This window comes from Hemibagrus wyckioides, linkage group LG15, assembly GCF_019097595.1.
Source record: "Hemibagrus wyckioides isolate EC202008001 linkage group LG15, SWU_Hwy_1.0, whole genome shotgun sequence".
In the NCBI taxonomy this organism is placed as follows: Eukaryota; Metazoa; Chordata; class Actinopteri; order Siluriformes; family Bagridae; genus Hemibagrus; species Hemibagrus wyckioides.
Window position 1 is genome coordinate 22,641,878 of NC_080724.1, and position 27,788 is coordinate 22,669,665.

At 44.1% G+C, this 27,788-nt stretch overlaps 2 protein-coding genes across 4 annotated transcripts in view; both read left to right on the forward strand.

Annotated features, from left to right (window-relative positions):
• Positions 1-6,349: 6,349 nt before the first annotated feature.
• LOC131366008 (nuclear receptor coactivator 3-like) overlaps positions 6,350-27,788 on the forward strand; it is an 83,138-nt gene continuing 61,699 nt past the window's right edge. For all 3 annotated transcript variants that reach the window (XM_058410063.1, XM_058410065.1, XM_058410064.1), the window contains exon 1: positions 6,350-6,524. The gene's annotated coding sequence lies outside the window, so the exon portion shown is untranslated. The remainder of the gene's footprint in view (positions 6,525-27,788) is intronic.
• On the forward strand, positions 17,852-27,029 carry LOC131366295 (histidine-rich glycoprotein-like). The gene is made up of 3 exons (XM_058410651.1): positions 17,852-18,331; positions 18,422-23,796; positions 26,863-27,029. Exons 2-3 carry the CDS (start codon positions 22,392-22,394, stop codon positions 27,027-27,029), a joined length of 1,572 nt encoding a protein of 523 aa, XP_058266634.1. The 5' UTR covers positions 17,852-18,331; positions 18,422-22,391.

The following is a 27,788-nucleotide window of genomic DNA, read 5'->3' on the forward strand; positions in this document are numbered from 1 at the left end:
AAGGGGGCGGGGCCAAAAACCTGGCGAGAAAAACAGAAATCAAGTCGAGCATCTACTGCCGAGTGGGTAGGGAAGCTGGGGTTTAAGAGAAGAGCGGATTTCTTTTGTGTCCTGATCATCAGAGTGTTCCTGTTTGATTTGTATTTTTTTTTTTTTGCCGGATTCATTTTTGGATTTATTTCCGCATCGTGTTGTCGTGGTTTTTGTTTCTTTTCTTTTTTCTTTCCTGATTATGCAAGAGGTGCTAAACCGCTGTGTTTTGATTGTGAATCGTCGTGTTTTTAAAACTCTTTGCCTGTAATCGTCGATCTTGTGAGGTTTTATTTTTTGAGGTGAGTTTGTGTTTTTACGCAGCAGAACGATTCGTCCGTCGGAGTGCCGTCTTTCCTGGACCGTGAGACTGGTCTGAGAAAAGAAGAGTAAAGAAAGCAACACATCGTGTGTGAAATAGTGTGACATAGTGTGGCACTAAAATGCCATTTCTTTTTCATCAGCATCCATACAACTCGTGTGATTTGTTCTTTTCCAATAAAGTCTCCACTGGTCTGGAAAATTCGGTATTAAAAGCAAAAAAATAAAAATAAAAATCCTCTCTGATGAACTGTTGCACCAAAGCCTGTTTTCTTTTCTTCTTAAACACATCACAAACCTTAAATCCTTCTCTTTTTTTCACCTAAATGCACTGTTCTCTTTATTTTATCCGGTCATATTGTTTTGCTCGTCTGTGTGTCGCATTGCTTTTATATAAGAGATGTTCTTGATCTGTGTATTTATGCAAATCCTCCGTGATTCTCTTCACCTGTTTGTTGGTTTAATTTCTGTTTCGATTAAACCTTTGGCTTAACCCTGTGTCCGAGTGGTCATTTCTGTATGTGTATAATGTGCATTATCTATTGTCAGCTAATTAACATTAACATCCAGCAGCTAGCTTTCATGTACACTATATTTCCAAAAGTTTTGGGACGTCTGCCTTTACATGCACATGAATGTAATATGGAGTTGTCCCGCCCTTTGCAGCTATAACAGCTTCAACTCTTCTGGGAAGGCTTTCCACAAGGTTTAGGAGTGTGTTTATGGGAATTTCTGACCATTCCTCTAGAAGCACATTTGTGAGGTCAGGCACTGATGTTGGACGAGAAGGTCTGGCTCACAGTCTCCACCCTAATTCATCCCAAAGGTGTTCTATGGGGTTGAGGTCAGGACTCTGTGCAGGCCAGTCAAGTTCCTCCACACCAAACTCACTCATCCATGTCTTTATGGACCTTGCTTTGGTCACTGGTGTACAGTCATGTTGGAACAGGAAGGGGTCATCCCCAAACTGTTCCCACAAAGAGCATGAAATTGTCCAAAATGTCTTGGTATGAAGCTGAAGCATTAAGAGTTCCTTTCACTGGAACTAAGGGGCGGAGCCCAACCCCTGAAAAACAACACCTGAACTCAATGATCTGGAGGGGTGTCCCAATACTTTTGGCAGTATAGTGTGTGTTAGTGGAATGATACACAGCAGCGTGTTTGAGGTTTTTGCGCTGTTTCCGTCAGCTACAGCATGTATCCACTAGAGGGAGACACTGACTGTATAATTTCACTGTTGACGAGAACTCATCAGAGCTACACAGAAGCAGTGAGATGTTTCCACACAGCACTGAGTGAAGAGAAGAAATCAGGCGTGTTTCTGTGCATTGTAACTTCATTAATGAATAAACACAGTGTGTGTTAGTGGTTGATGATTTTCTCATAACACATCTGAGTGTTTTATTGCTCTTATTCCTCAGCAATTTATCAACAATTACAGTTTATAATGTTAGTAATTGTAGTCCATCTCCTCTGTAGTGAATCGTCCTAAATGACTCGTCTAAATGATTCTTCACGACTCTTAATCTTAACTGATGCTCCAAGCCATAACACTGATCAGTGCTTGTAGTAACTCCTCACTATTATGAATCCTGTGCTCTGATTGGTCAGGAGGTGTTGATTCATTCTCTCTGACAGCAGCTCAGGTGCTTCGGCGCAGTAAGAGGAACTCAGCTTCATGGTTGTTGATTGTTTTTGTGTAACAGCACAACACACACTGTGTTCACCCTTACGTGTTACAATACGGCTAACAAAGAAGGCGCTAATGACGCTGACACTAACGCAGACACGCAGATTGTGTAGCTTTCTTTGTTGCATACTCCAGAAAATACGATCATTTAAACAAATTAAATCGTTCTATCGAGTCGTTAGTTTCGTCTCTACGTTAATTCACTGTTACTAATGAAGCGTTTTATAACTCTCGCCTTTAACTCGTGTGTGTGTGTGTGTGTGTGTGTGTGTGTGTGTGTGTGTGAATAAAAATGAAACGGATGAGTGAGATATTCAGTGCTAATGACGTGAAGAGTTTTTTACGCAGATCGCAGTTCTGCTTTTTAGATAAATACAAACACTAGCCTAACTTTTCTACGCGTTAATTTGCTCAGCTCCAGCCAGCAAGCATCAATCTGCGCGCGATTTGCAGCCATCGCGCCCAATTTCCATATAAATGAGCTTCATTAAAAGGGGAGAACTTTCTGATTTAACGCGCCTCATTTGGAATTCTCTATTTAATAAGACGTGTCATTAGCTGGAGTGCAGACTAATAGCTCACAATTAGCTGTGTGTGTGTGTGTGTGTGTGTGTGCCAGCTGTGCCCCACGCCTTTTACTATTAATAACTATAATAAACTTATTTACACTCAGGCATCAGTTTATTAGGTATATGATAGTAAATGTAAAATTATCACCTTTTTAAATATTCAGTAAAGAATCGAAAATAAAATCACATCAGACTTCTTTATTTGCATACTGAAATGTGATTGGATCTTAGATTTTATGATGCAACAGCACTCCTGAAGCAGTATGTAGGAGAGAGAGAGAGAGAGAGAGAGAGAGAGAGATAGAAATATGGCAATATTAATAAATATAAATTTATAAATGTGAAAATATATTCATATAACTTTTTTTTGCTTTTTTTTTCCTGAAATGTATTTTTTTTGTTCTTTTTTGTATTTTTAGTATTAATGCAGATTAAATTATATAAATGTAAAAAATAGTTTTATTTAAAAATAATAATTATTTAAAAATGTAATTATATTTTTACACAAACTCATAATCACATTTCAAAGCAATTTTTTACGTTATTTATTAAGTAGTGAATGGACTGTGTGTGTGTGTGTGTGTGTGTGTGTGTGTGTGTGTGTAATTTCATAATAAATCATAGATTACGACTGACTTTTTAAAAAATATTTTTCTAATGTTTTTATTCTTATTTCTTTTATAATTCTGTGTATTTATTAATATTATTTATTATAATTTATTCGTTTGATCTGAATCTATTTTTTATTTCGTGATCATTTTTTCTTATTTTACCACTCAACTTTCTTCATTTTTAAAAAAGAGCCTCTGTTGTAGAATGTGAAAGAGGTGAGAACAGTGTGTGTGTGCATGTGGTGTGTGTGTGGTGTGTGTATGTGTGTGTGTGGTGTGTGTGCATGTGTGTGTGTGTGTGTGTGTGTGCGTGTGTGTGTGGTGTGTGTGTGTGTGAGGTGTGTGGTGTGTGTGCATGTGTGTGTGTGTGTGTGTGTGTGTGTGGTGTGTGTGTGTGAGGTGTGTGTATGTGTGTGTGGTGTGTGTGTGTGTGCGGTGTATGTGTGTGTGATGTGTGTGTGTGTGTTCTCTTCTCCTCTTCTCTTCTCTTCTCTTCTCTTCTCTTCTCTTCTCTTCTCCTCTTCTCTTCTCTTCTCTTCTCTTCTCCCATTATTATTCCTCTCTTTTCTCCTCCTGTCCATCTATCTTCTTCTTCATCATGTTCTTCATCATCATCATCATCATCTTCTTCTTCTTCTTCTTCTTCTTCTTCTTCTTCTTCTTCTTCTTCTTCTTAACTAGCTGATTAACTGTGCCTGTAGTCCTTTTCTCTCTCTATATCTCTCCTCTCTCTTTTCTGCCGTTTATTCTTTTCTTTCTCTCTGTTCTCCCTCCTCCCCCTCTACTATCAGTTTCTTCCTTTATTTAGATTAGGTTGGTTCGTCTCCAACCTGTCTGTCTATATTTTTTTTCTCTTCTTCTTCTTCCTTCACCCCCCCCGGCACTGCCTGATCTGAGCGTGATGCCAGCGTGAGGCAGTGAGGCGTCTCCATGGTAACGGTTAGGATGAGGGTTGGTGGCTGTAGCAGTGAGCTCAGGACGAGGTTCAGCTTCACACTCACTCTGACCCTGACTCTGATCTCCTCCTCCCTCAGACACACACCTCCTGCATCACACACTGCTGCTCAGGGTCCTAGTGTCTCTCAACCCACTGTCCCACTCACTCACTCACTCACTCACTCACTCTCTCTCTCTCTCTCTCTCTCTCTCTCTCTCTCTCTCTCTCTCTCTCATTCTCTCTCTTTCTTTCCCTCTCTCTCACCCTCTCTTACCCTCTCTCTCTCTTTCTCTCTCTTTCTTTCCCTCTCTCTCACCCTCTCTTACCCTCTCTCTCTCTCTCTCTCTCTCTCTCTCTCTCTCTCTCTCTCTCTCTCATGCTCTCTCTTTCTTTCCCTCTCTCTTACCCCCCCCTCTCTCTCACTCTCTCTTTCTTTCCCTCTCTCTCTCACCCTCTCTTACCCTCTCTCTCTCTCTCTCATACCCTCTCTCTCACTCTCTCTCTTTCTTTCCCTCACTCTCATTCTCTCTCTCTCTGTCTCTCTCTCTCTCTCTCTCATACACACATACAGTGTGGAGGTTTTCAACTTTTATTTCACTTTATAATAATAAAATTCAAATTTTTTTTTTTTTTTTTTTACAAATTTTTATGATGTGTTTTTTGGAACTGTTTTTGTTTTTGTACAGAAATAAATCCCAAACATCTTCATGCGAGTTTGTTGAACCCGACTTCTGGGACACGCTGGAGCTGATTCGGACCTGACCCACCGGACAGTGACTTTACTCCGAATTTCTTGGACACGTTCTCATGCTGAGCTTCAGGAATGACCAGCAGTCATCCGTTAGAGAAGTAATGACCACAATACCACAATAAATGATAAACTGTGAAATGCCTGAGAACGGAATCTGTGTGCTGTTAAAAACGAGATCTTTAAAGATCGGTTGATTTTTATTTATATGAAACAAAATAATTATAATCATTTAATTATTTATTATTTCATCAAAAGAGTAACAATTAATAACAATTCTAGATCATAATGTAAAATATGTTATTATTTTATTATTATTAATATATAATTTAATATTAATTATATATTTCTGTTACATTATTTACAAAATAAATTTAATATCAAGAATACATTATATAATATTATTAACAATTAATAATACAAAAATCAACAATAAATTAACATAAATAAAATAAAAAATTAAAATATCAAATTAATATTATTAGTAAAATAATAAATTAATAAATATTAAAATATTCTAACACTTTAGAATGTAAAATAAATTAGATCTATATGATATATACCTATATTTACATTATTTATCTAAAATGACCTGATAAAATTGACAATTTCTCTTTTAGAATTTTTATTTCTTTTTTCTTTATTTTGTTACAATTGTGTGAATACATTATATTAATTTGATCTAAATAGGCTACTATATACATATATTCCAGAACTGCATATTATTAATCAATACACTTTCTATCAATTCATTATTAGATTTTATTATATTACGATCTAATACAAAATATTAATGTTAATATTATTTGTATATGAAATATGATTATTTACAGTCTATGTTTTTATATAATAATATAAATTATAAACAATAAATATATAAAAATATATATAAAAGTATATAAATTATTATTATATATGATTAATTAATAAATTATGTAGTTACTATATATTTTATTTACATTATAAAGTGTTTTTTTTAAATTTAGTTAAATATCATAATATTAACAAAGCAGCAGATTTTTTATTAGATTAGATTTTTTTAAATTATGTTTCGTGTGTGTGTGTGTGTGTGTGTGTGTGTGTTATTTATTACGTGCTATAGACCAGCTTAATTATACACGAATTATGTGCTTTAATTGCATTAAAATGGCGTCGTGCGTTTAGCTGTGAGTTAATATAAAGGTTATAAAGTGTTATAATGATGGTTTAATGTCCTCTGTTGCTCTTTGTGTTGTCTGTCGGGTGAACTGGACTATAAATAAATCCAGCGGCTCGTCTCTCTCTCTCTCTCTCTCTCTCTCTCTCTCAGCAGTCTACACACGGTTTTATCCGTCCATGCCGCTGTGCACACATGTAAATGTAGTTTATTGCTCACGCGCTCCGCGTCAAGAAACGCTACTCCACGCGCCGCTCTGGCATACGTTACCCACAATGCACCGGGGTGGGCTTCCAAGCTGGCTGACTGCTCTCGAGGCAGCAGCGTTTCTCATTTAAACAAACAGCAGCGGAAGATGGCGGAGTCAGAGACGGAGCTGAAATAGAGAGCAACAACCGAGCAGAAGATAACATAAGAAGATCTGTAGATGGTTCTCTGAGGAGGAGCAGCAGGAGGAAACCGGTGAGTCTTTAGCCTTTGATCATTTTCTTTTCATCTCGGAAGACATTTTTTTGTCTGTGAGAATGTTAAGGTTAACGTTAATGATCATGTTCATGTTGTGTGATTGGTCAGCTTGGAGATGTTGAAGTAATAAAATCTCACCCTTTTAACGCTTTCCGGTCTTTTTTTATTGTCTTTATTCTGTTTCTATGGAAGGGATAAAGTTCCAGCTTAGATACATGACAACTTATAAAAATGCAGAAATCATTCCAAAGTGGAAGTTTAAATGAGAAAGAGACAGGTTCCAGCGCTCTTCATCCCTCCATCCATCCATCCACCCACCCACCCATCCACCCATCCATCCACCCATCCATCCACCCACCCACCCACCCATCCATCCACCCATCCATCCACCCATCCATCCATCCATCCACCCACCCACCCACCCACCCACCCATCCATCCATCCATCCACCCACCCATCCATCCATCCATCCACCCATCCATCCACCCACCCACCCACCCATCCACCCATCCACCCATCCATCCATCCATCCACCCACCCATCCATCCATCCATCCACCCACCCATCCATCCACCCACCCACCCATCCATCCATCCATCCACCTTCATACGTGTTGTTCTGAGGTCTGAGTCATTAATGCATGATTACACTGAGCTGCTCTGTCTAACATCCTCCTCCCTGCAGCTGGAAATCATTGTAACACTGCAGGTTACACAGGTGCATTTTATTTATTCTAATGAAGCCTAAACACGCAGTGAGGGAGGCAGGTAAGGTAAGGTTCACGTGCGCCGTGCGTCGGGAGGATTTGGTGCGCGAGACGTTGTTGTGTGAAGCCGTGTCCGTGCCAGGTGAGCAAGAAGCAGCACACAGAGCTCTCCTGTTACACATGAAACCACCTAAACCTGACCTGAGCAGGAAATCAGGTTGCTGGTGAAGGAGGCCAGGCTGTGCACCATCACCCATGCGTGCATGCACATTTCTATTTTTATTTTTGATTGATTGCATGATGAAGTGCTGCATGCAGTGCACCCTGATGCACTGATGAGTTTCATCTTGATGACGTGTTTCATCGTATATACAACAACTATTTTTTCTTTTGTAAAGAAAAAGAGGTCAGTATCAGTATTGCTGAAAATGCTTAGGACATTATGCTGGACTTGTTCTTTTTTTATTTTCATCCTGATGACGTGTTGTGTCATATAAACAACTTTTTTATTTATTTATTTTTAATTTTTTTTTTTTTTTTTGTTTTATTTTATTTTTTGTTGTTTTTATTAATTTTATTATTTTTTAATTTTCATCTTGATGACATTTGCATCGTATAAACAACTTTTTAAATTACTTTTTTATTTTTATTTTTTATTTATTTTGTATAGATTTTAAATAAAATGTTTGTTATTTTTATTATTTTTTAAATTGATTTATTTATTTATTTTTACTTTCATCTTGATGACATGTTGCACTGTATAAACAACAACTTTTTTTTTCTTTTGAAAGAAAAAGGGGTCAGTATCAGTGTTGCTGAAAATGCTCAGGACATTATGCTGGACTTGTTCTTTTTTATTGAATTTTTTATGCACACTGTTCGTACTCTGAGCGCTTGCATATCAGAAAGTTTGAAGGTCAGTTCCACAAATTCCTGCGTAGTGAAGTGTTTGAGTCGGAAAATTTCTCGTTTATTTTTAAGCAGTAATCACTGTACTCTATATTAACTATATTACAGTATCAAAATTGTACATGAAGAGTAAGGTCATGACCCTGCCTTTATTTTTAGCAAAGGAGCAAATCTGGTGGGTGTGGCTTTGTGGGCGTGGCTTGGCCAGATTTATTTATTTATTTATTTATTTTAAGTTATGATTGAGTATGAACTTGTAGCTGTCTGAAGCTAAACAGGATTGCTGTATAACACACTAATCAGTCTGAGAATCTGTGTTGTAGATGAACCATGGCTAGTTTTGTCTTGTCCTAACGCGAACCCGGGATTAGGTGAAATTACCTCGAAAAAAAGTTGATGTTTTTAGTTGAATGATTTGTACTGTACATTTTTATAAATAATGAAGTGAAAATATGCTCTAGTCGAATTTACGAAGAAAATGAAGACCTTAGTGTAATGTGTTTAAGGTAATTATGAAGTGTGTGCTAGCGGTGGAGCTCTGTGGGCGTGATCTACAGGTGGAGTCCGTATCAGGAACTCGCAGGATCTCACTCATCCCTGACGCCATGTGCTGATATAGCATGCAGCAAACTAAATAAATAAATAAATAGTAAATAATGCTGAAAAATCCTGCAGAAGTGTCTGGAAATCTCCCTTATACTGTAAAGTGAGGTGGAGTAAGCTAGCTTGCTAGCTGGGTTTTTGGGGAAATTAATAAAAATCTAATTCCAGATTTAACATTAGCACTGGAATGGAAACGTTTATTTCCTGCTGAATGAGAAGTGGTGTATAAACACGCTCAGCATCAGGTTTTATTCAGTAATGTTTAAATAGCTAGCGCTCCAGGAAGCTGAACAGTTCAACATGACTGTCTTTATTTCATCTGCAGACCAAGGCGGAGTTAACGAGGATGGAAAAGTAGCTAATAATCATTATAACATAAAGCGTGATGAGATATGAGTGAGTCCTCCAGACGTCTGTGGTCTTCACTGTAACGCCCTCCAGACGTCTGTGGTCTTCACTGTAACGCCCTCCAGACGTCTGTGGTCTTCACTGTAACGCCCTCCAGACGTCTGTGGTCTTCACTGTAACGCCCTCCAGACGTCTGTGTTCTTCACTGTAACGCCCTCCAGACGTCTGTGTTCTTCACTGTAACGCCCTCCTGACGTCTGTGGTCTTCACTGTAACGCCCTCCAGGCGTCTGTGGTCTTTACTGTAACGCCCTCCAGACGTCTGTGGTCTTTACTGTAACGCCCTCCAGACGTCTGTGGTCTTTACTGTAACGCCCTCCAGACGTCTGTGGTCTTTACTGTAACGCCCTCCAGACGTCTGTGGTCTTTACTGTAACGCCCTCCAGACGTCTGTGGTCTTTACTGTAACGCCCTCCTGACGTCTGTGGTCTTTACTGTAACGCCCTCCAGGCGTCTGTCTTTCTCTCTCTCTCTCTCTCTCTCTCTCTCTCTCTCTCTCTCTCTCTCTCTCTCCCTCTCCGTCTATATTCGTGTCTCACTCTCTCTGTCTGCGTATTTTTTCTTCCAGTCTGATATTTTTCTTCTTTTTTTCCTTTACATCTATCAGCTAAATATTTACATCTCTCTCTCTCTCTCTCTCTCTCTCAGAGAAACTGAGGTTTACAGTAATCACACATAAATCTAACAGGAGTCGTGTATATTACTGGTCCTACTGGTAATGATCTCATTACTGACTGGTTTAATTGGAACAAAATGGCGTCCCTCAGCAGCAGATAGAACAGCACTTGATCCAGCGCAGACTTTTTGTGTCTCGTGCACAGAGTTGCTGACCGGTGGCGTGACGCTGGGTTGTGGGTCAGCGTGGGTGTGTTTGAGGCATATGGCAGACTGAGATCTGGTGTATCTGCTTGTTGTGTCCTGGAGATGGTTGGATTGTTGGATCCTTTGTGCTTCCTGTCGGAGGTTTTGATTGCTCACTTTATGCAAATCTGCTCCGACTCCAGCAGAAGAATCCCGAGGACGTGAAGCTCAGCGGCGTGGCTCCTGCTGCGAGTTCAGACCGAGACTAATGCTCCTCCACTGAGCTCTTGTCATATTTTATCTTTATTTGTCAAGCGTTGTGTACGAGGCTGGAGGCAGATATTAATGAAGTGTAATAACCCACTTTCTGCATTCCCATTTTATTAAAGTCTTATCTAATACAGGACGCTGCTCTTATTTAGTGTCAGATAATTATTTTAAAGCGCTCAATGCTTCGCGCCGCCGCTGCACCACGAGCTAACACCACGGAGCGTTCATTAGTGCACTGCAGAACCGTTCTAGAGCCTCAGCGCTGTCAGGAGATCAGTGGAAAAAAGAACCTCAGAGTTCCTGTTTGTCATTTCCTTTCCTTGATGGTTCATGTTCTCAGCAAGTTCTCCCTCATCCAGACAGAGGAACATCTGGTCCTCATGTGGTCTTCATACAGTTCTAGCTGCTGTCTGTGATCCTCCACATCTTCTCTGACACCAGAACCAGAGAGAATCTGAGTTCGAGCACGCAGAAAGACTATCTAAGGGTTCGGGGAGCCTGTGAGGTTGGTCCAGTGATCAGAAGTGAGTTCAAGTCCCATGTCCACCAGGTGTCCACTTCTGGGCCCTTGAGCAAGGCTCTTAACCTTAATTGCTTACTTGTATAAAATAAGATAAACGTAAGTTGCTCTGGATAAGGGTGTCAAGTGCCGTAAATGTAATGTCTGATGGAGTAGGAAGGGTTCTCTTTTTTGGATTTGGATATGGTCTGGTTCTTGGGTTCTTAATTAGAACTGCTCTGTTGTCAGGTTCAAGGTTGGATCTTTAAGGGTTCCACCTTTTTTTCAAGAGTGCAGAGGGCTGGTTCTTGCATATGTCAGAAGTTTTCCTGTAGTAATTTACTAACATCTGTTTGAATATGGTGATTATTCACAATGTTGTAGCTAATTTCCAGCTAATTTCTAGCGACAGACTCGACTTAAGGAATTCTGTCCTCGCATTTGTCCTGTGATGTCATGACAACTGCTGACATCACTAAGAGGAAATAAAAACAACTTCTCTTCTTTAAAATGGAAATCTGAGCGTAGCTTTGTTGCTTACATCTTTAACTCATTTTTTTTTGAGAAGGTGAAACGTTGCATCGTTCTAACAACTGCTAACGTTCGCTGTTTGTTTTTTCCTGTCACTCAAGTTACATTTCCGTTTCCAAGTTAAATCGAGTCTATATCTTTAGCTGATAGCGTTTGCTGTAGTTGCCTAGCAGCAACGTAAACCAGTACGGAGTTCAGTTCATGAGGAAGACCCGTGTCCATGCTGACCTCCTGTATTTGTTATCGTAAGAGAGAAGCTTGACGGTCCTGAAGGAGGTCCACGTGTCACGTTAGCGAGCCGTTCCTCTCGATCCGTCCAATTAGCAGCGCCCGTACCCCGTCGCTCAGCGTCGCTGTGAGGAGGTTTATTAAACCCTGAGTCGAGCCACGTGTGGTCTGAAGGATGAACGAGGAGGCAGAGGACAGTGATGGATGGAGGCGAGGTCAGGCTCAGGAGGTGGTGAGGGGGCGGGGCTTAGAGAAACCCCCCAAACCAAGCAGCAACACTTTACTTCCTTTCTTCCTTTTCTCTTTCTCTTGCTCAGGGTTCTCTCCTTCCCGAAACACTTCCCTTCTCTTTTCCACCTCGGCTTGTGTTCCCGCTCCGTCATGTCCTTTTCCCCGGCAGCTCACAGCCTCCTCTTCAATCTGTCAGCACACGTTACAGAGAAATCCATCTTTCTGCTCATGTTTTTCTCTCTTCTTGCTCCTCCTCTGTCCATGTTTGAATAAAGAAGCTGTTTTTATTCCTCTCCTCGGGAGAGGACGCTCGTCCGGCTTGGAGAATTTGTGTTGTTAAGATTAAACCACAGAAATGGTTCTAGCACCATGAGAGATGGGGTAGGGAAGGGTGAGTCCAGTCAGTTGGTGTGTGTGTCGGTAGTGATGTGTGTCTCAGTGGGTGGGTGAGGTGGGGTGGGGGGGGGGCTTGGTTCCTCTCGGGCTGGCGGGCTCTCTCGGGGCGGCTGCGGGGGGGGGTGTCAGTAGGCTGGGGTTGTGTCAGTAGGGGTGTGAGTGTCCAGGGGGGGTGTCAGTAGGTGTGTGTGTGTGTGTGTGTGTGAATAGGGAAACATGGTAGAATCAGGTGATGCAGTGTGTGTAGTTGAGGAGAAATGTGTTGAAGTTTCCTCAGAGCTGATTTCGGATCTCAGTTGGGTTTGTTTCTGCAGTGATTAGCTACATGAGAGAAACGACACAGTTACAGTAGAACACATAACGCTAACGTTTACAGCAGCTTCATAAATCTGTTACAAACATTAAAAAGTAAATTCAAAGTCTTTCTTCTTCATGTAAAAATCCTTGTGATTGGGACATGACTCCAGATCTATCATCAGATACATCGTTAAAGAATTTTGGGCGGAGCTTTAGTGGCGTGTGTTTGGATAGAACGGATATTCGTGCGAGATCTTCAAGGGGTTTGTTTTCCTGGAGAAATTTTTATCTACTGAATGATTTTGGTGACATCAGCTCCGTTTATCCTGAAATGTTCCCTCTGAAGAGGTTATTTAAGGACTCGCATCAGACTTGCATCAGACACACCTGAGCATCAGACTTGCATTAGACACACCTGAGCATCAGACACACCTGAGCATCAGACTTGCATCAGACACACCTGAGCATCAGACTTGCATCAGACACACCTGAGCATCAGACTTGCATTAGACACACCTGAGCATCAGACACACCTGAGCATCAGACTTGCATTAGACACACCTGAGCATCAGACTTGCATTAGACACACCTGAGCATCAGACACACCTGAGCATCAGACTTGCATTAGACACACCTGAGCATCAGACTTGCATTAGACACACCTGAGCATCAGACACACCTGAGCATCAGATTTGCATCAGACACACCTGAGCATCAGACACACCTGAGCATCAGATTTGCATCAGACACACCTGAGCATCAGACACACCTGAGTATCAGACTTGCATCAGACACACCTGAGCATCGGACTTGCATCAGACACACCTGAGCATCAGACTAGCATCAGACACACCTGAGCATCAGACTAGCATCAGACACACCTGAGCATCAGACTTGCATTAGACACACCTGAGCATCAGACTAGCATCAGACACACCTGAGCATCGGACTTGCATCAGACACACCTGAGCATCAGACTAGCATCAGACACACCTGAGCATCAGACTAGCATCAGACACACCTGAGCATCAGACTAGCATCAGACACACCTGAGCATCAGACTAGCATCAGACACACCTGAGCATCAGACTAGCATCAGACACACCTGAGCATCAGACTAGCATCAGACACACCTGAGCATCAGACTAGCATCAGACACACCTGAGCATCAGACTAGCATCAGACACACCTGAGCATCAGACTAGCATCAGACACACCTGAGCATCAGACTAGCATCAGACACACCTGAGCATCAGACTAGCATCAGACACACCTGAGCATCAGACTTGCATTAGACACACCTGAGCATCAGACACACCTGAGCATCGGACTTGCATCAGACACACCTGAGCATCAGACTAGCATCAGACACACCTGAGCATCAGACTTGCATTAGACACACCTGAGCATCAGACACACCTGAGCATCAGACTAGCATCAGACACACCTGAGCATCAGACTTGCATTAGACACACCTGAGCATCAGACACACCTGAGCATCAGATTTGCATCAGACACACCTGAGCATCAGACACACCTGAGCATCAGACTTGCATTAGACACACCTGAGCATCAGACACACCTGAGCATCGGACTTGCATCAGACACACCTGAGCATCAGACTTGCATTAGACACACCTGAGCATCAGACACACCTGAGCATCGGACTTGCATCAGACACACCTGAGCATCAGACACACCTGAGCATCAGACACACCTGAGCATCAGACTTGCATTAGACACACCTGAGCATCAGACACACCTGAGCATCGGACTTGCATTAGACACACCTGAGCATCAGACACACCTGAGCATCGGACTTGCATTAGACACACCTGAGCATCAGACACACCTGAGCATCAGACTTGCATTAGACACACCTGAGCATCGGACTTGCATCAGACACACCTGAGCATCAGACTTGCATTAGACACACCTGAGCATCAGACACACCTGAGCATCGGACTTGCATCAGACACACCTGAGCATCAGACTTGCATCAGACACACCTGAGCATCAGACACACCTGAGCATCGGACTTGCATCAGACACACCTGAGCATCAGACACACCTGAGCATCAGACTTGCATTAGACACACCTGAGCATCAGACACACCTGAGCATCGGACTTGCATTAGACACACCTGAGCATCAGACACACCTGAGCATCGGACTTGCATTAGACACACCTGAGCATCAGACACACCTGAGCATCGGACTTGCATTAGACACACCTGAGCATCAGACACACCTGAGCATCAGACTTGCATTAGACACACCTGAGCATCAGACACACCTGAGCATCAGACTTGCATTAGACACACCTGAGCATCAGACACACCTGAGCATCAGACTTGCATTAGACACACCTGAGCATCAGACACACCTGAGCATCGGACTTGCATTAGACACACCTGAGCATCAGACACACCTGAGCATCGGACTTGCATTAGACACACCTGAGCATCAGACACACCTGAGCATCGGACTTGCATCAGACACACCTGAGCATCAGACTAGCATCAGACACACCTGAGCATCAGACTTGCATTAGACACACCTGAGCATCAGACTTGCATTAGACACACCTGAGCTAATCTAATCTAATCAGACCTGAGATTAGTTCCTCGTACACTCGCGCTCAGCTCGTCAGTTTTTTATTTAAACCTATTTAACATTTACTTAATTTTAATACGTTTTTAAAAAGAACAGCAAAAAGATTTTGTCCGATTTTAAACGATTCTCGCTAAATGTTGTTTCTGTGAACCTGAGGCAGAAAGTGGCCTTTTCTTCATCATCATCATCATCATCATTTTATTTATTTATTATTCTCTCCACCATACCGACTCCTGTTAAAATTTCTCTCAGTGCTTTGCATCCAGCTGTTCCTGGATGTGTGAAGCACCGTCGCCATGGTAACGCGCTCCCGCATGCTGGCTCAAGGTCGTTCGTTCCAGAAACGCTCCAAACCTGCGGCACACTACACACACACACACACACACACACACACACACACAGATAGAGGAAGCGAGAGATCAGCAGTGACAGGTGGAGAGAGAGAGAAAGAAAGAGATGATGTCAGGTCCAAGGCAGTGATGTGACTCTGAACTGAAGAAAAATGAACACTCTGTCTCTCTCTGTCTCTCTCTCTCTGTCTCTCTCTCTCTGTCTCTCTGTCTCTCTCTCTCTCTCTCTCTCTGTCTCTCTCTCTCTCTCTCTCTCTCTCTCTGTTGATGAAATATTTAGCTGATTGAGGATGTGATGTTCAATTCTCCACAAAGACAAGGTCTTTCAATCTTCCTGAATGGCTAAAAAGGACATGTTTACATGTCTTTGTGGTTTCCATGGTAACTTGACAAGCTGCAGTTATTTATTTATTTAATCTGACACTGGAGACTCCTTCCACACATGAACAGGTTTCTCCTCACAGAGAACCGGACAACTGGTTGCTATAGGAATGATAAGGTATCAGAGTCAGCACATTAACATAAACCTGCGCTAGTGGCCGATCTGCTGGTCAGGAGAACACCTCCTGACCAATCAGAGTGCGGGATTTAAGAGCGCTGTGATGTAATGATTTCTCGTTTGAAGTTACCTTGATGTGTTTCTGAATAAACACACAGACGGTGTGTGTGTGTGTGTCAATCAGTGCATTTTGTCGTGTGTGTGTGCGCATCTCCTAGTGTGTGTGTGTGTGTGCGTGCGTGTGTGCGCGTGTGGGTCTCAGAGTGCAGTTTGGTGTGTGTGTGTGTGTGTTAATAATTCTGAACTGAAGGTTGTGTGGATGAAGTTTCGCTGCTCAGAGTTCCAGCAGCTTCACAAGTGTCAGGTGTCGGTCAGTACCTACAGCTCCTCACTTTCATTTTCCATTCTGAACAAGAAAAAGGAGAGGGAGAAAGAAAGAAGGGAGAAGGAAAGAAAGCAAGCCCTATGTAAGGATTTCTGCTCTTTCTAAGTACTTTAGCAGTAAACGTTCCCAGATGTGGCTTCAACTCTGAGTGAACTTTTCTCTCGGCCAAGACCGAGCGCTCACGTTCCACTCCTGTGTGTGTGTGTGTGTGTGTGTGTGTGTGTGTGTGTGTGAATGAAACTTTTCACACCACTTCTGCAGACTTTAGTGAAGCAGCTCCAGCAGAGAGGGTTTGGGGTGGATGGGGGAAGAGGGTGATGGAGGCGGGGTTATCGGGCTGTTTTCTTCTCTCAGTACATTCTGTAGTTTTTTTACTATTTTTTTTTTTTTTTTTGACCCCAAGTCTGAGTTTTTCTCCAGAGCGTTTAGAAGATATGAGACGCTGTGGTGTCCATCACATATCCAGGACAGAAATCTCCCTTTTCTGACCAATAACACGTGAAAATGCTTCAGAGACAGAAAGAGAGACATAGACATAGATAGAGAGACACACAGACAGAGAGAGAGAGAGAGAGAGAGAGAGAGAGAGACAGAGACAGAGAAAGAGAGCGAGACAAGAAAGAGAGACATAGATAGAGAGATACACAGAGAAAGAGAGAGAGACAGAAAGAGAGACATAGAAAGAGAGAGCGAGAGAGAGAGAAGGACAAAGAGAGAGAGAGAATGACCACTTGATGTACACAGCCATAGGAGAGCTTTCAGTGAGTACGGTGGGTGTCTTGTAAACGATTGAAACTGAAGCCTAGCCGTGTGTTTGCTGTCTGATGTCTGGCCACGCCCCCTTCTTTAACTTCCTGTGAGTCTCAGGTGATGTCTGCAGCACACACAAGCTTTCAGACCAACATTCAACATGACCAACGTCTTTACACTTGATTTTTTTTTTTTTTTTTTTTTAAATAGCAGATCGTTCATTTCTAGTTGCTTCAAACATCAGTGAATGAGTGACGAGCCTGTCCGTGAGGAAAGCTGTTACTATGGTAATGATAACGTAGAAGCCAGATTCTGACCAATCAGAGCAGAGAGTTCAGCAGCACCGTGGTGTAGTAACACATTAATAATCAGGGTTAAAGGTGTAGCTCGCAGCAGGACACTTTCTTTACAGTGGAAAATTACAGGATGGTTTGAGATGAGGTGGAAAATCAACCAAACTGTCCACACCACGTCTCGTCTCGCCCGGTGGGTGGGTCTCTACCAAGGATACGGGTTTTTTCTTTTTTTCCAAAATGGAGGCTCGCACTTTTTGTCACTTCTACAGCATGTGGGAGCGGTCAGGCCTCATTAGAGCTGCGAGAAATGAGCTGTGGAGAATGCACTCTACTTTAACTCAACATGCAGGTACATGAAGAGAGGGAGACAGAGAGGGGGAGAGAGAGAGGGACGGGGGGGGACTAAGGAAGACATAGTGAGACAGGGAAAGACAGAGAGAGGGAGACCAGTAAGAGAGAGAGGGAGAGAGAGATGGGGAGAGGGAAGGGGGGGATAGAGATACAGGGAGGGGGAGAGGGAGACCAGGAGAGAGAGAGAGGTGGAGATGGAGGGAGAGAGAGAGAGGGAGACACAGAGTGAGAGAGAGGGAGATAGAGAAAGACATATATAGAGGGACAGACAGAGAAAGAGAGAGGCATAGAGGGAGAGAGAGGGAAGGGATGGAGAGAGACAGACAGAGAGAGAGAGATGGATGGAGAGAGTGTGGAGTGAGGATCCTCTGGAGCTCTGTGGGTGGTACACCATCATGCCTGAGCTTGCTCTCTGTTGTTGAAGAATGCAACACTAAACCCGCTGATGTCAGAGCTGAGGATACGCTTCATAACGACGGACCAGAAACGTCTCACGCCAGACCACACACTCGGCTAGAGTTAGCGTCATGTAGCGTCCTGCAGACGCACTAGGCTTCAGCGTTTTAACATCTGAGTATTAAAGAGATCTCTCAGAAATACACCACACAAGCAGCCGGTCTTTTCCACACAGATGCGATGCGGTGATGTCACGTTCTCACCGTCTGTCTGAGAGTTTTGGGTAAGTTCACGTGAAACATTAAACACTAGCTAACATCAGTGGAAATGGTCACTTCAGTCATGATGATGATTAGACTGGTTTGCTCTCCAGCGGTGTTTCCTGTGAGGAACGTTAGAGATGATGACAAAGGAACTCCTTATTCCTCTTCACTGTCAGGAAGTTGAGAAAAATCTGCTCTGATGTCTGATAAAGAAGAGCGTAAACATGTTAATAATTCAGGTGAGGGACACCAGCGTGTTCTGGCCTTTCCATCTGCAGAGGCTTTGAAGTGGATCTTCTGCTGATGAGTTGACCTTCACCGCTGGACTTCCTCTTCAACCGATAGATAGAGACGCTAAGAAGATAATGTTCTGTCAGGAAGCTGAGACAGAAACCGACAAAACCACTGCTCTGAGATCACCCCGAGTTCTGAGACCAAGTTCCGCGATCACCAGTTTCCGGGATCACCCCGAGTTGCAAGATCACACCAAGTTCCACGATCACTCGAGTCAGGATAAGGTTCCTGGTTAGTGAGCAGAAAGTTGTGAGTTCTATCATCACTGAAGTTCTTGAGTTCCTTGATGAAGCTCCTTCACCCTGACCTGTCCAGCTGTTCTGTCTCCTTCAGGGCCATGTCAGGTCCTTCACGTCTCTCTCAGGTTCTTCGCAGTACCGCACAGCTCTGTGTTAGCTCAGAACCCTTACTCATCGGTTTAGATCAGACTTTTGGTGTTTTCCTCATGTCGGTTCAGCAGCAGCTTCTGGTCATGCAAAAGATCTGGTGTCTGAGGGGAAGCTTAGCGTCCAGATTTTCTGCAGCTGTGGAAATTTGCATGTTGAGGCGTCACCGCGGAGCGTCGAGCTCGTCACCGGCCGCGTACTAAACCGGCTGATTACTTTCCCGAAGTCTCTCGTGTTCTACAGATGGAATTTGACCATCAACCAGACTGCAGAATATTTAGTGTTTTGAAGGACACTGATGTAAAGCCGGAATCCTGCTCTGGCCGAGACGTACAACAGCGTTAAATGTAAAAGAGTAAAAGAGCTCAGATGATGGACGACACGATCACTGACCAGCAGAAGTGTGTGTGTGATGAATTTGATAGCTAGACATAGCTAATGAAATTTAAAAACATTGGACTAGCTACTGAGCGTGAGGAACATGATCGTATCCTGATGATGTCTCATGTTTGTGCTTCGTCACAGTCAGGAAGTCTTCTGTGAACGTTTCCTCTACGATCTGTGATGTTAAATCGTCACACTGCGTTTCTTACATATACAAATTAATCTGCTTAGGAAAAGTCTCGCAGTGGTTAAGCGGGTCGTCCCTCGGCCGCAGCGTGGGTCAGTATGAGGTAGAGTTGTGTTGTTATAGTAACGGCATCGATGTTGCGTTTACATTCACAACAATTTGAAAGCATTAAGCTCACGTGTCAGCATGTATGTAATAATATTCGCGATCACTGCAGCGTAGTGTGTTGAGCGTCAACTTTGTTTGCTAAGCAACGTAACAGATAAAGGCTAGCATAAAGTTTCCTGTAAACTTTAATGTACAATTCAATTCAGTTTGTATATCAAGCATCATAACATGAATGAATTTATAAACCGTCCAACAGCTCGGCCAATCAGATTCAAGAACTGAATTTTATTTTATTTTTATTAAAAATAAATTCTTGAAAGTCAGTAAGGAGTGTTTTTTTTGTTTGTTTTTGTTTCCTGTTCCTGGATGTTCCTGAATAAAAACGGATTTGATGGGCGTGGTTCAGGATCCCTGTGTTCACACCAGAAAGAATCTGAATCAGGAATCAATTCAGTGGGAACAGGAACCAGGCACCAGGGGTGTTTATCGCGTGGAAATGAAGCCAACGTAAAGAAAATAAGACTAGCGTAGCATTTGAGCAAAGAAGCAGCAGGATGCAGCGTCCCGCAAGGGGGCATGACATCCATCACGCTTTTCTCTCCCTGTGTCTGCGTCTGCATGGCGACTGCTGATTTCTGTGTAATCGATGATTAATTAACCCCGCCCCCGATTCCCGGCCGGTTCTACACGCGCGGGAGGCTACAGAGGGAATCATATTGATGAATGACCGGGATCATGTCCGCCGCGCATTTTTCATAAATAACGAGAAGGAGATGCAGATTGAGAGCGTGCTGCGCGTCCCTCAGGGGGATGCTTGCTTTTCTGGATCTATTTTTTATTTCTTTTTCTCCCTCCCCCTTCCTTCAGCTCACCCTTCTCTCAGTTTCTGTCTTTTGTCTCGTTTCCGTACAGATTTAAATAAATTTATTTAAAGGAACTGTGTTTTTTTTTTTTGTTTTTTTGTCCCTGCACACAAAAACCTGAACATGACAAAAGGAAGGAATAAAGGAAGAGAAGATACGAAGGAGAAAGAAGTGAGAATATGTAGCTGGGTATTAAAAAAATAAAGAAAGAGGAAGGACGAGGAGAGCTTAGAAGAGAAGAAGAAGAGGGGGAGAGAAAAAAAACCCACCCAGACGAAACGGATCGCTGTCGTCTAATTCGCCCGCGTGTTAAAGTTCGCCAGCAGACGCTGTGCTCTGATTGGCTGAGGAAAGGTGAAATTAAAACCACGCTAAACTTTTGACCCCAAGACGGAAAGGAGGAGTGGAACAGGAACGCCAGTCACCACGCTCTCTCTCTCTCTCTCTCTCTCTCTCTCTCTCTCTCTCTCTCTCTGCCTCTCTCACTCTCTGCCTCTCTCTCTCTCTGCCTCTCTCTCTCTCTCTCTGCCTCTCTCTCTCTCCTTCTCTCTCTCTCTCTCTCTCTCTCTCTCTCTCTCCCTCTCTGGCTTCCTTCTCCATCTTTTTTTCAGAGGCAGGGATGCATGCCGCTCAGCATGCAGAAAACAGATGAAGCGAGATGGAAAGTGTCAGAGAGAGGGAGAGAGAGAGCGAGAGAGAGAGGGAGATGTAACAGGGGAAGGGATAAGACAGCAGAGGGAGAGTGTGTGAGAGAGAGAGAGAGAGAGAGAGAGAGAGTGGAGATGTGTGTTTTTTTCCCTCTTCCCTTCTCTTCCTCCCTCTATGCACATAATGACTGGTGCTCATCAGTGAGAAGCAGGAGAAGAAGTGAGTGGTGAAGCAGCAGCACAGACGGAGGAGAGAGAGAGAGATGGAGGGAGAGAGAGACAGAGACACTTCCACACCCTTATGTTTTCCTTCATTAGCCATCAAGCGCAGTGGGGGGCGGGGCCGAGTCTGATGCTGTAACTGGATCCGGCCGAGTTAAAGAGGAGGGCAGCGTTTTCTTCCTTTAGAGACACACACATACACACACACACACGCACACACACTTTTCCATGGCTCTGATCCGTTCATCCCCAGGCAGAGCGAATTCTCCAGCTCTACTATTCCACTTAACATTAAAGTTACATCTCTCCTGATCTTCATCAGAGTCACTTGACAGAAACACACACACACACAATCACAACATGACACACACAACAACATACACACATCACATGCACACCACAAGACATACACACGCACAAACACCTCGCGCACACACACTCACTAACTGATATGAACTGAAGACCCAGGAAGCTCCGCCCCCTCTCCACCCCCTGACAGTTTGAGCGCTCTCATCTCTATAGACTCGCATCCTCGTCTCCTGTAATAATAATTCTATTATAGTAATAATAATCCAAACTTCTGAATTCTTCATCAAATCAACTGTTAGCTAACGTCAAACATATTACACACGTTACACACATTACACACGTCACACACATTACACGTTACACACGTCACACACATTACACGTCACACACGTTACATACGTCACACACATTACACATGTTACACACATCACACATGTCACACACATTACACGTTACACACGTCGCACACGTCACACATTACACGTCACACACGTTACATACGTCACACACATTACACATGTTACACACATCACACGTCACACACATTACACGTTACACACATCACACATGTCGCACACATCACACACATTACACGTTACACACATTACACATGTTACACACATCACACATGTCACACACATTACACACGTCACACGTTACATACGTCACACACATCACACATGTCACACACATTACACGTTACACACATCACACGTCGCACACGTCACACATTACACGTCACACACGTTACATACGTCACACACATTACACATGTTACACACGTCACACACATTACACGTTACACACATCACACGTCACACACATTACACACGTCACACACATTACACATGTCACACACATCACACATGTCACACACATTACACATATTACACATGTTACACACATTACACATGTTACACACATCACACATGTCACACACATTACACGTCACACACATTACACATGTTACACACATCACACGTTACACACATTACACGTCACACACATTACACACGTCACACACATTACACACGTCACACACATCACACGTCACACACATCACACATGTCACACACATCACACATGTCACACACATCACACATTACACACATCACACGTCACACACATTACACGTCACACACATCACACACGTCACACACATTACACATGTTACACACATCACACATGTCACACACATTACACATCACACACGTCGCACATGTCACACACGTCGCACACGTCACACACGTTACACACGTCACACACATTACACACGTCACACACATTACACACGTCACACACGTCACACACATTACACATGTTACACGTCACACACGTCGCACACATCACACATGTCGCACACGTTACACACGTCACACACATTACACACGTCTCACACGTCACACACATCACACGTCACACACGTTACACACGTCACACATGTCGCACACGTTACACACGTCACACACATTACACACGTCACACATCACACGTCACACACATCACACATGTCGCACACATCACACATGTCGCACATGTCACACGTTACACACATCACACATGTCGCACACGTTACACACGTCACACATTACACACGTCGCACACATTGCACACGTCACATGTCACACACATTACACACGTCACACACACGTCGCACAAATTACACACGTCACACACATTGCACACATTACACATGTCGCACACATTACACACGTCACACACATTGCACACGTCACGTCACACACATTACACGTCGCACACGTCACACACATTACACACATCACACACATTGCACACGTCACGTCGCACACATTGCACACGTCACATGTCGCACACATTACACACGTCGCACACGTTACACACGTCGCACACGTTACACACGTCGCACACGTTACACACGTCACACACATTGCACACATTACACATGTCGCACACATTACACGTCACACACATTACACACATCACACACATTTCACACGTCACGTCGCACACATTACACACGTCGCACACATTACACACGTCACACATGTCGCACACGTCACACACTACACGTCGCACACATTACACACGTCACACACGTCACACGTCACACACATGTCACACGTCACACACATTACACACATCACACACATTTCACACGTCACGTCGCACACATTACACACGTCGCACACGTTACACACGTCGCACACGTTACACACGTCACACATGTCGCACACGTCGCACACATTACACGTCGCACACATTACACACGTCGCACACATTACACATGTCGCACACGTCACACACATGTCACACGTCGCACACATTACACACGTCACACACATTACACATGTCGCACGTCGCACACATTACACACGTCACACATGTCGCACACATTACACGTCACACATTACACACACATCACACGCATAACACACATCACATACATAACACACCTTATACACATCACACACATTACACACATGACACACGTCACACATGTAACACATGAAACACGTCACACACATCACACATGTAACACATGAAACACGTCACACGACACATTACACACATGTAACACGACACACATCACACGTGTGTGACGTGTGTTACATGTAACACATTACACACGTCGCACACATCGCACACATTACACACGTCACACATTACACACGTCGCACATACATCACACATGTAACACATGAAACACGTCACACACGTAACACGACACACATCACACGTGTGTGACGTGTGTTACATGTAACATTACACACGTCGCACACATTACACACGTCGCACACATTACACATGACACACATCACACGTGTGACGTGTTACATGTAACACATTACACCCGTCGCACACATTACATGTCGCACATACATCACACATGTAACACAAACACGTCACACACATGACACATTACACACATCACACGTGTGTGACGTGTGTTACATGTAACACATTACACACGCTGCTTGGAGGATGAGGCGTGTCAGTTTATTCACACTAACAGGTGACAGCTTGTGGGCGTGGCCTCTGGTGAGTAGTATGTGTCTTTAAGGGGGCAAGTGTAAGAGCTGTGAGAAACTTCTAGTGCACTCTCTACACTGTGTGTGTGTGTGTGTGTGTGTGTGTGTGTAGTACACACCATATGGTGGTGATAATATATAGATTTCACATCGCTTTCTGCAACCAAACATTTTCCTCATCCAACCCAATTAACTCACCCTGAAGAGACGGGGCATTAAACCCCCACTGAACAGGGGAGAGAGAGAGAGAGAAGAGGGAGACGGAGAGAGACAAAAAGAGTGAGAGAGAGAGTGTGTGTGAGTGAAGAGAAAGAGAGAGTGACAGACAGACAGAGAGAGAGAGTGGAAAGAGAGAAAGAAAGCAGAGTGTGTAGATAATCAGCACTGTTTTGCTCGTGTGTGTAATTCAGTGTAATTTGTTGAGTGAATGAAATTTGCTCTCTTTTGCGTCGAATTAACAGCTGCAAAATAATAGAAATAAAGCCACCGGTACATCCCATTGTCAGAGAGGGAGAGAGAGAGGGATGGAGTGAGAGAGGGAGGGAGGGAGGGAGGGAGGGAGAGACAGAGGAATGGAGTGAGTGAGAGAGGGAGGGAGAGAGAGGGATAGAGAGAGGGATGGAGTGAGTGGGCGAGTGAGTGTGTTGCCATGCAGTTTTCTGTCGTGTCTTTTGTGTCCAGGAATGATGGATGACGGGCAGGCGTAAATGTGATTTGGATGCTCCGCTAGGACCCATGTGTGTGTGTGTCTGTCTGTGTGTGTCTGTCTGTCTGTCTGTGTGTGTCTGTCTGTGTGTGTCTGTGTGTGTGTGTGTGTGTTGTGAATGCTCATGTGGGCTTGAGAGCATGTCTGCTCCATCAGGACTGTGAATGTGATTTGAATACTTCAGCTGTGTGTGTGTGTGTGCGCGCCATGCCTCAGCATTATGTCCTTGCCGGACAGATGAATATTCCAGACACACTTCTGCTCTTCTCAGTCTTCTTTTTCAGCATAAATACTGGAATCTCAGTCCAAACTCCTTCTGTTCTCCATCACACACACACACACACACACACACACACGCTTTCTTCATTCTCACCTTCTTTTTACTCTCTCTCTCTTTCTCTCTCTCTCTCTCTCTCTCTCTGTGTCGTTTGTCACGCACACTCCTTTTTTTGATGACTCATCCTGCACTAGTCTTGTGTTTGCCCAATTAAATGCTCTCTAGGGTGTATAAGTCCCGCCCACACAGGCGTGTCTTGCTCTACAGTAACAGCTTATTAGCAGTAAACATGGCTCCTTGCTGTGTTTTATTTTCCCCCACTTTTCCTTCCCAGAAAAAGGGTGGAGTTTATGCATGTGACGTGTTCGTGACGTTTGCCCGTGGTGTGTCCGTGACGTGTGCCTTTGACGTGTGTCCATGACGTGTATGTGACGTGTGTCCGTGACGTGTATGTGACGTGTGTCCGTGACGTTTGCCCGTGACGTGTGCATGTGACATGTGCATGTGACGTCTGTCTGTGACGTGTGTCCGTGGCGTGTGTCCGTGGCGTGTCTGTGACATGTGCATGTGACGTGTTTCCGTGACGTGCATGTGACGTGTGTCCGTGGCGTGTGTCCGTGGCATGTGTCCGTGATGTGTGCCCATGATGTGTGTCCGTGACATGTGCCTTTGACGTGTGTCCATGACATGTGTATGTGACGTGTGTCCGTGACGTTTGCCCGTGACGTGTGCATGTGACATGTGCCCGTGACATGTGCATGTGACGTCTGTCTGTGACGTGTGCATGTGATGTCTGTCTGTGACGTGTGCATGTGACGTCTGTCTGTGACGTGTGCATGTGACGTCTGTCTGTGACGTGTGCATGTGACGTGCCCGTGACGTGTGTCCGTGACATGTGCATGTGACGTGTTTCCGTGACATGTGCATGTGACGTCTGTCTGTGACGTGTGCATGTGACGTGCCCGTGACGTGTGTCCATGACATGTGCATGTGACGTGTTTCCGTGACATGTGCATGTGACGTGTGTCCGTGGCGTGTGTCCGTGGCGTGTGTCCGTGGCGTGTGTCCGTGACATGTGCATGTGATGTGTTTCCGTGACGTGCATGTGACGTGTGTCCGTGGCGTGTGTCTGTGACGTGTGTCCGTGACATGTTCAGACGTGTCGGAGGTGAAGTGGAAGGTCAGAGGCGCGCTGATGCAAATCTGTGTTCTTCATGGTCACAGGCCACAGCACTGGCTAGAGAATGAGAGGAGGTCAGAGCACGGAAAATATGCTAATGTGGGGCGTTTAGAGGCGAGACCTCACTGCCTCATCTTCCTTTGAAACTGTAAGCCCTACTGGAGGTTTCCTCATGAAACACCTCGACTCCTTGGCAGTGAAAAGTGTTTTACTGTAGAGTCGCAAAGTTGACAGCTTCAGCACCAAAGCTCTGACCCCTAGCTTCTGCACTTCCTGTTTATCTCTGACCCAGAGCTTCTGCACTTCCTGTTTCTCTGACCCAGAGCTTCTGCACTTCCTGTTTATCTCTGACTCAGAGCCTCTGCACTTCCTGTTTATCTCTGACCCCGAGCTTCTGCACTTCCTGTTTAGGGAGAGAGAGTGGATATGGTTCCTCTCTCTCTCTCTCTCTCTCGCTCTCTCCCCTGTTCAGTGGGGGTTTAATGCCCCGTCTCTTCAGGGTGAGTTAACTTAGTTGGATGAGGAAAATGTTTGGCTGCAGAAAGCGATGTGAAATCTATATATTATCACCACCATATGGTGTGTACTACACACACACACACATACCTCACACAGTGTAGAGAGTGCACTAGAAGTTTCTCACAGCTCTTACACTTACCCCCTGGTCTTAAAAACACACCACCAACACACACACACACACACCTACCTTGTGTGTTGGTGTGTGGTGTTGGGCTGTGTGGTGGTGTTGGTGTGTGGTGTTGGTGTGTGTGGTGGTGTGTGTGTTGGTGTGGTGTTGGTGTGTGGTGTTGGTGTGTGGTGTTGGTGTGTGGTGGTGTTGGTGTGTGTTGGTGTGTGGTGTTGGTGTGTGGTGTGTGTGGTGTGTGTTGGTGTGTGGTGTTGGTG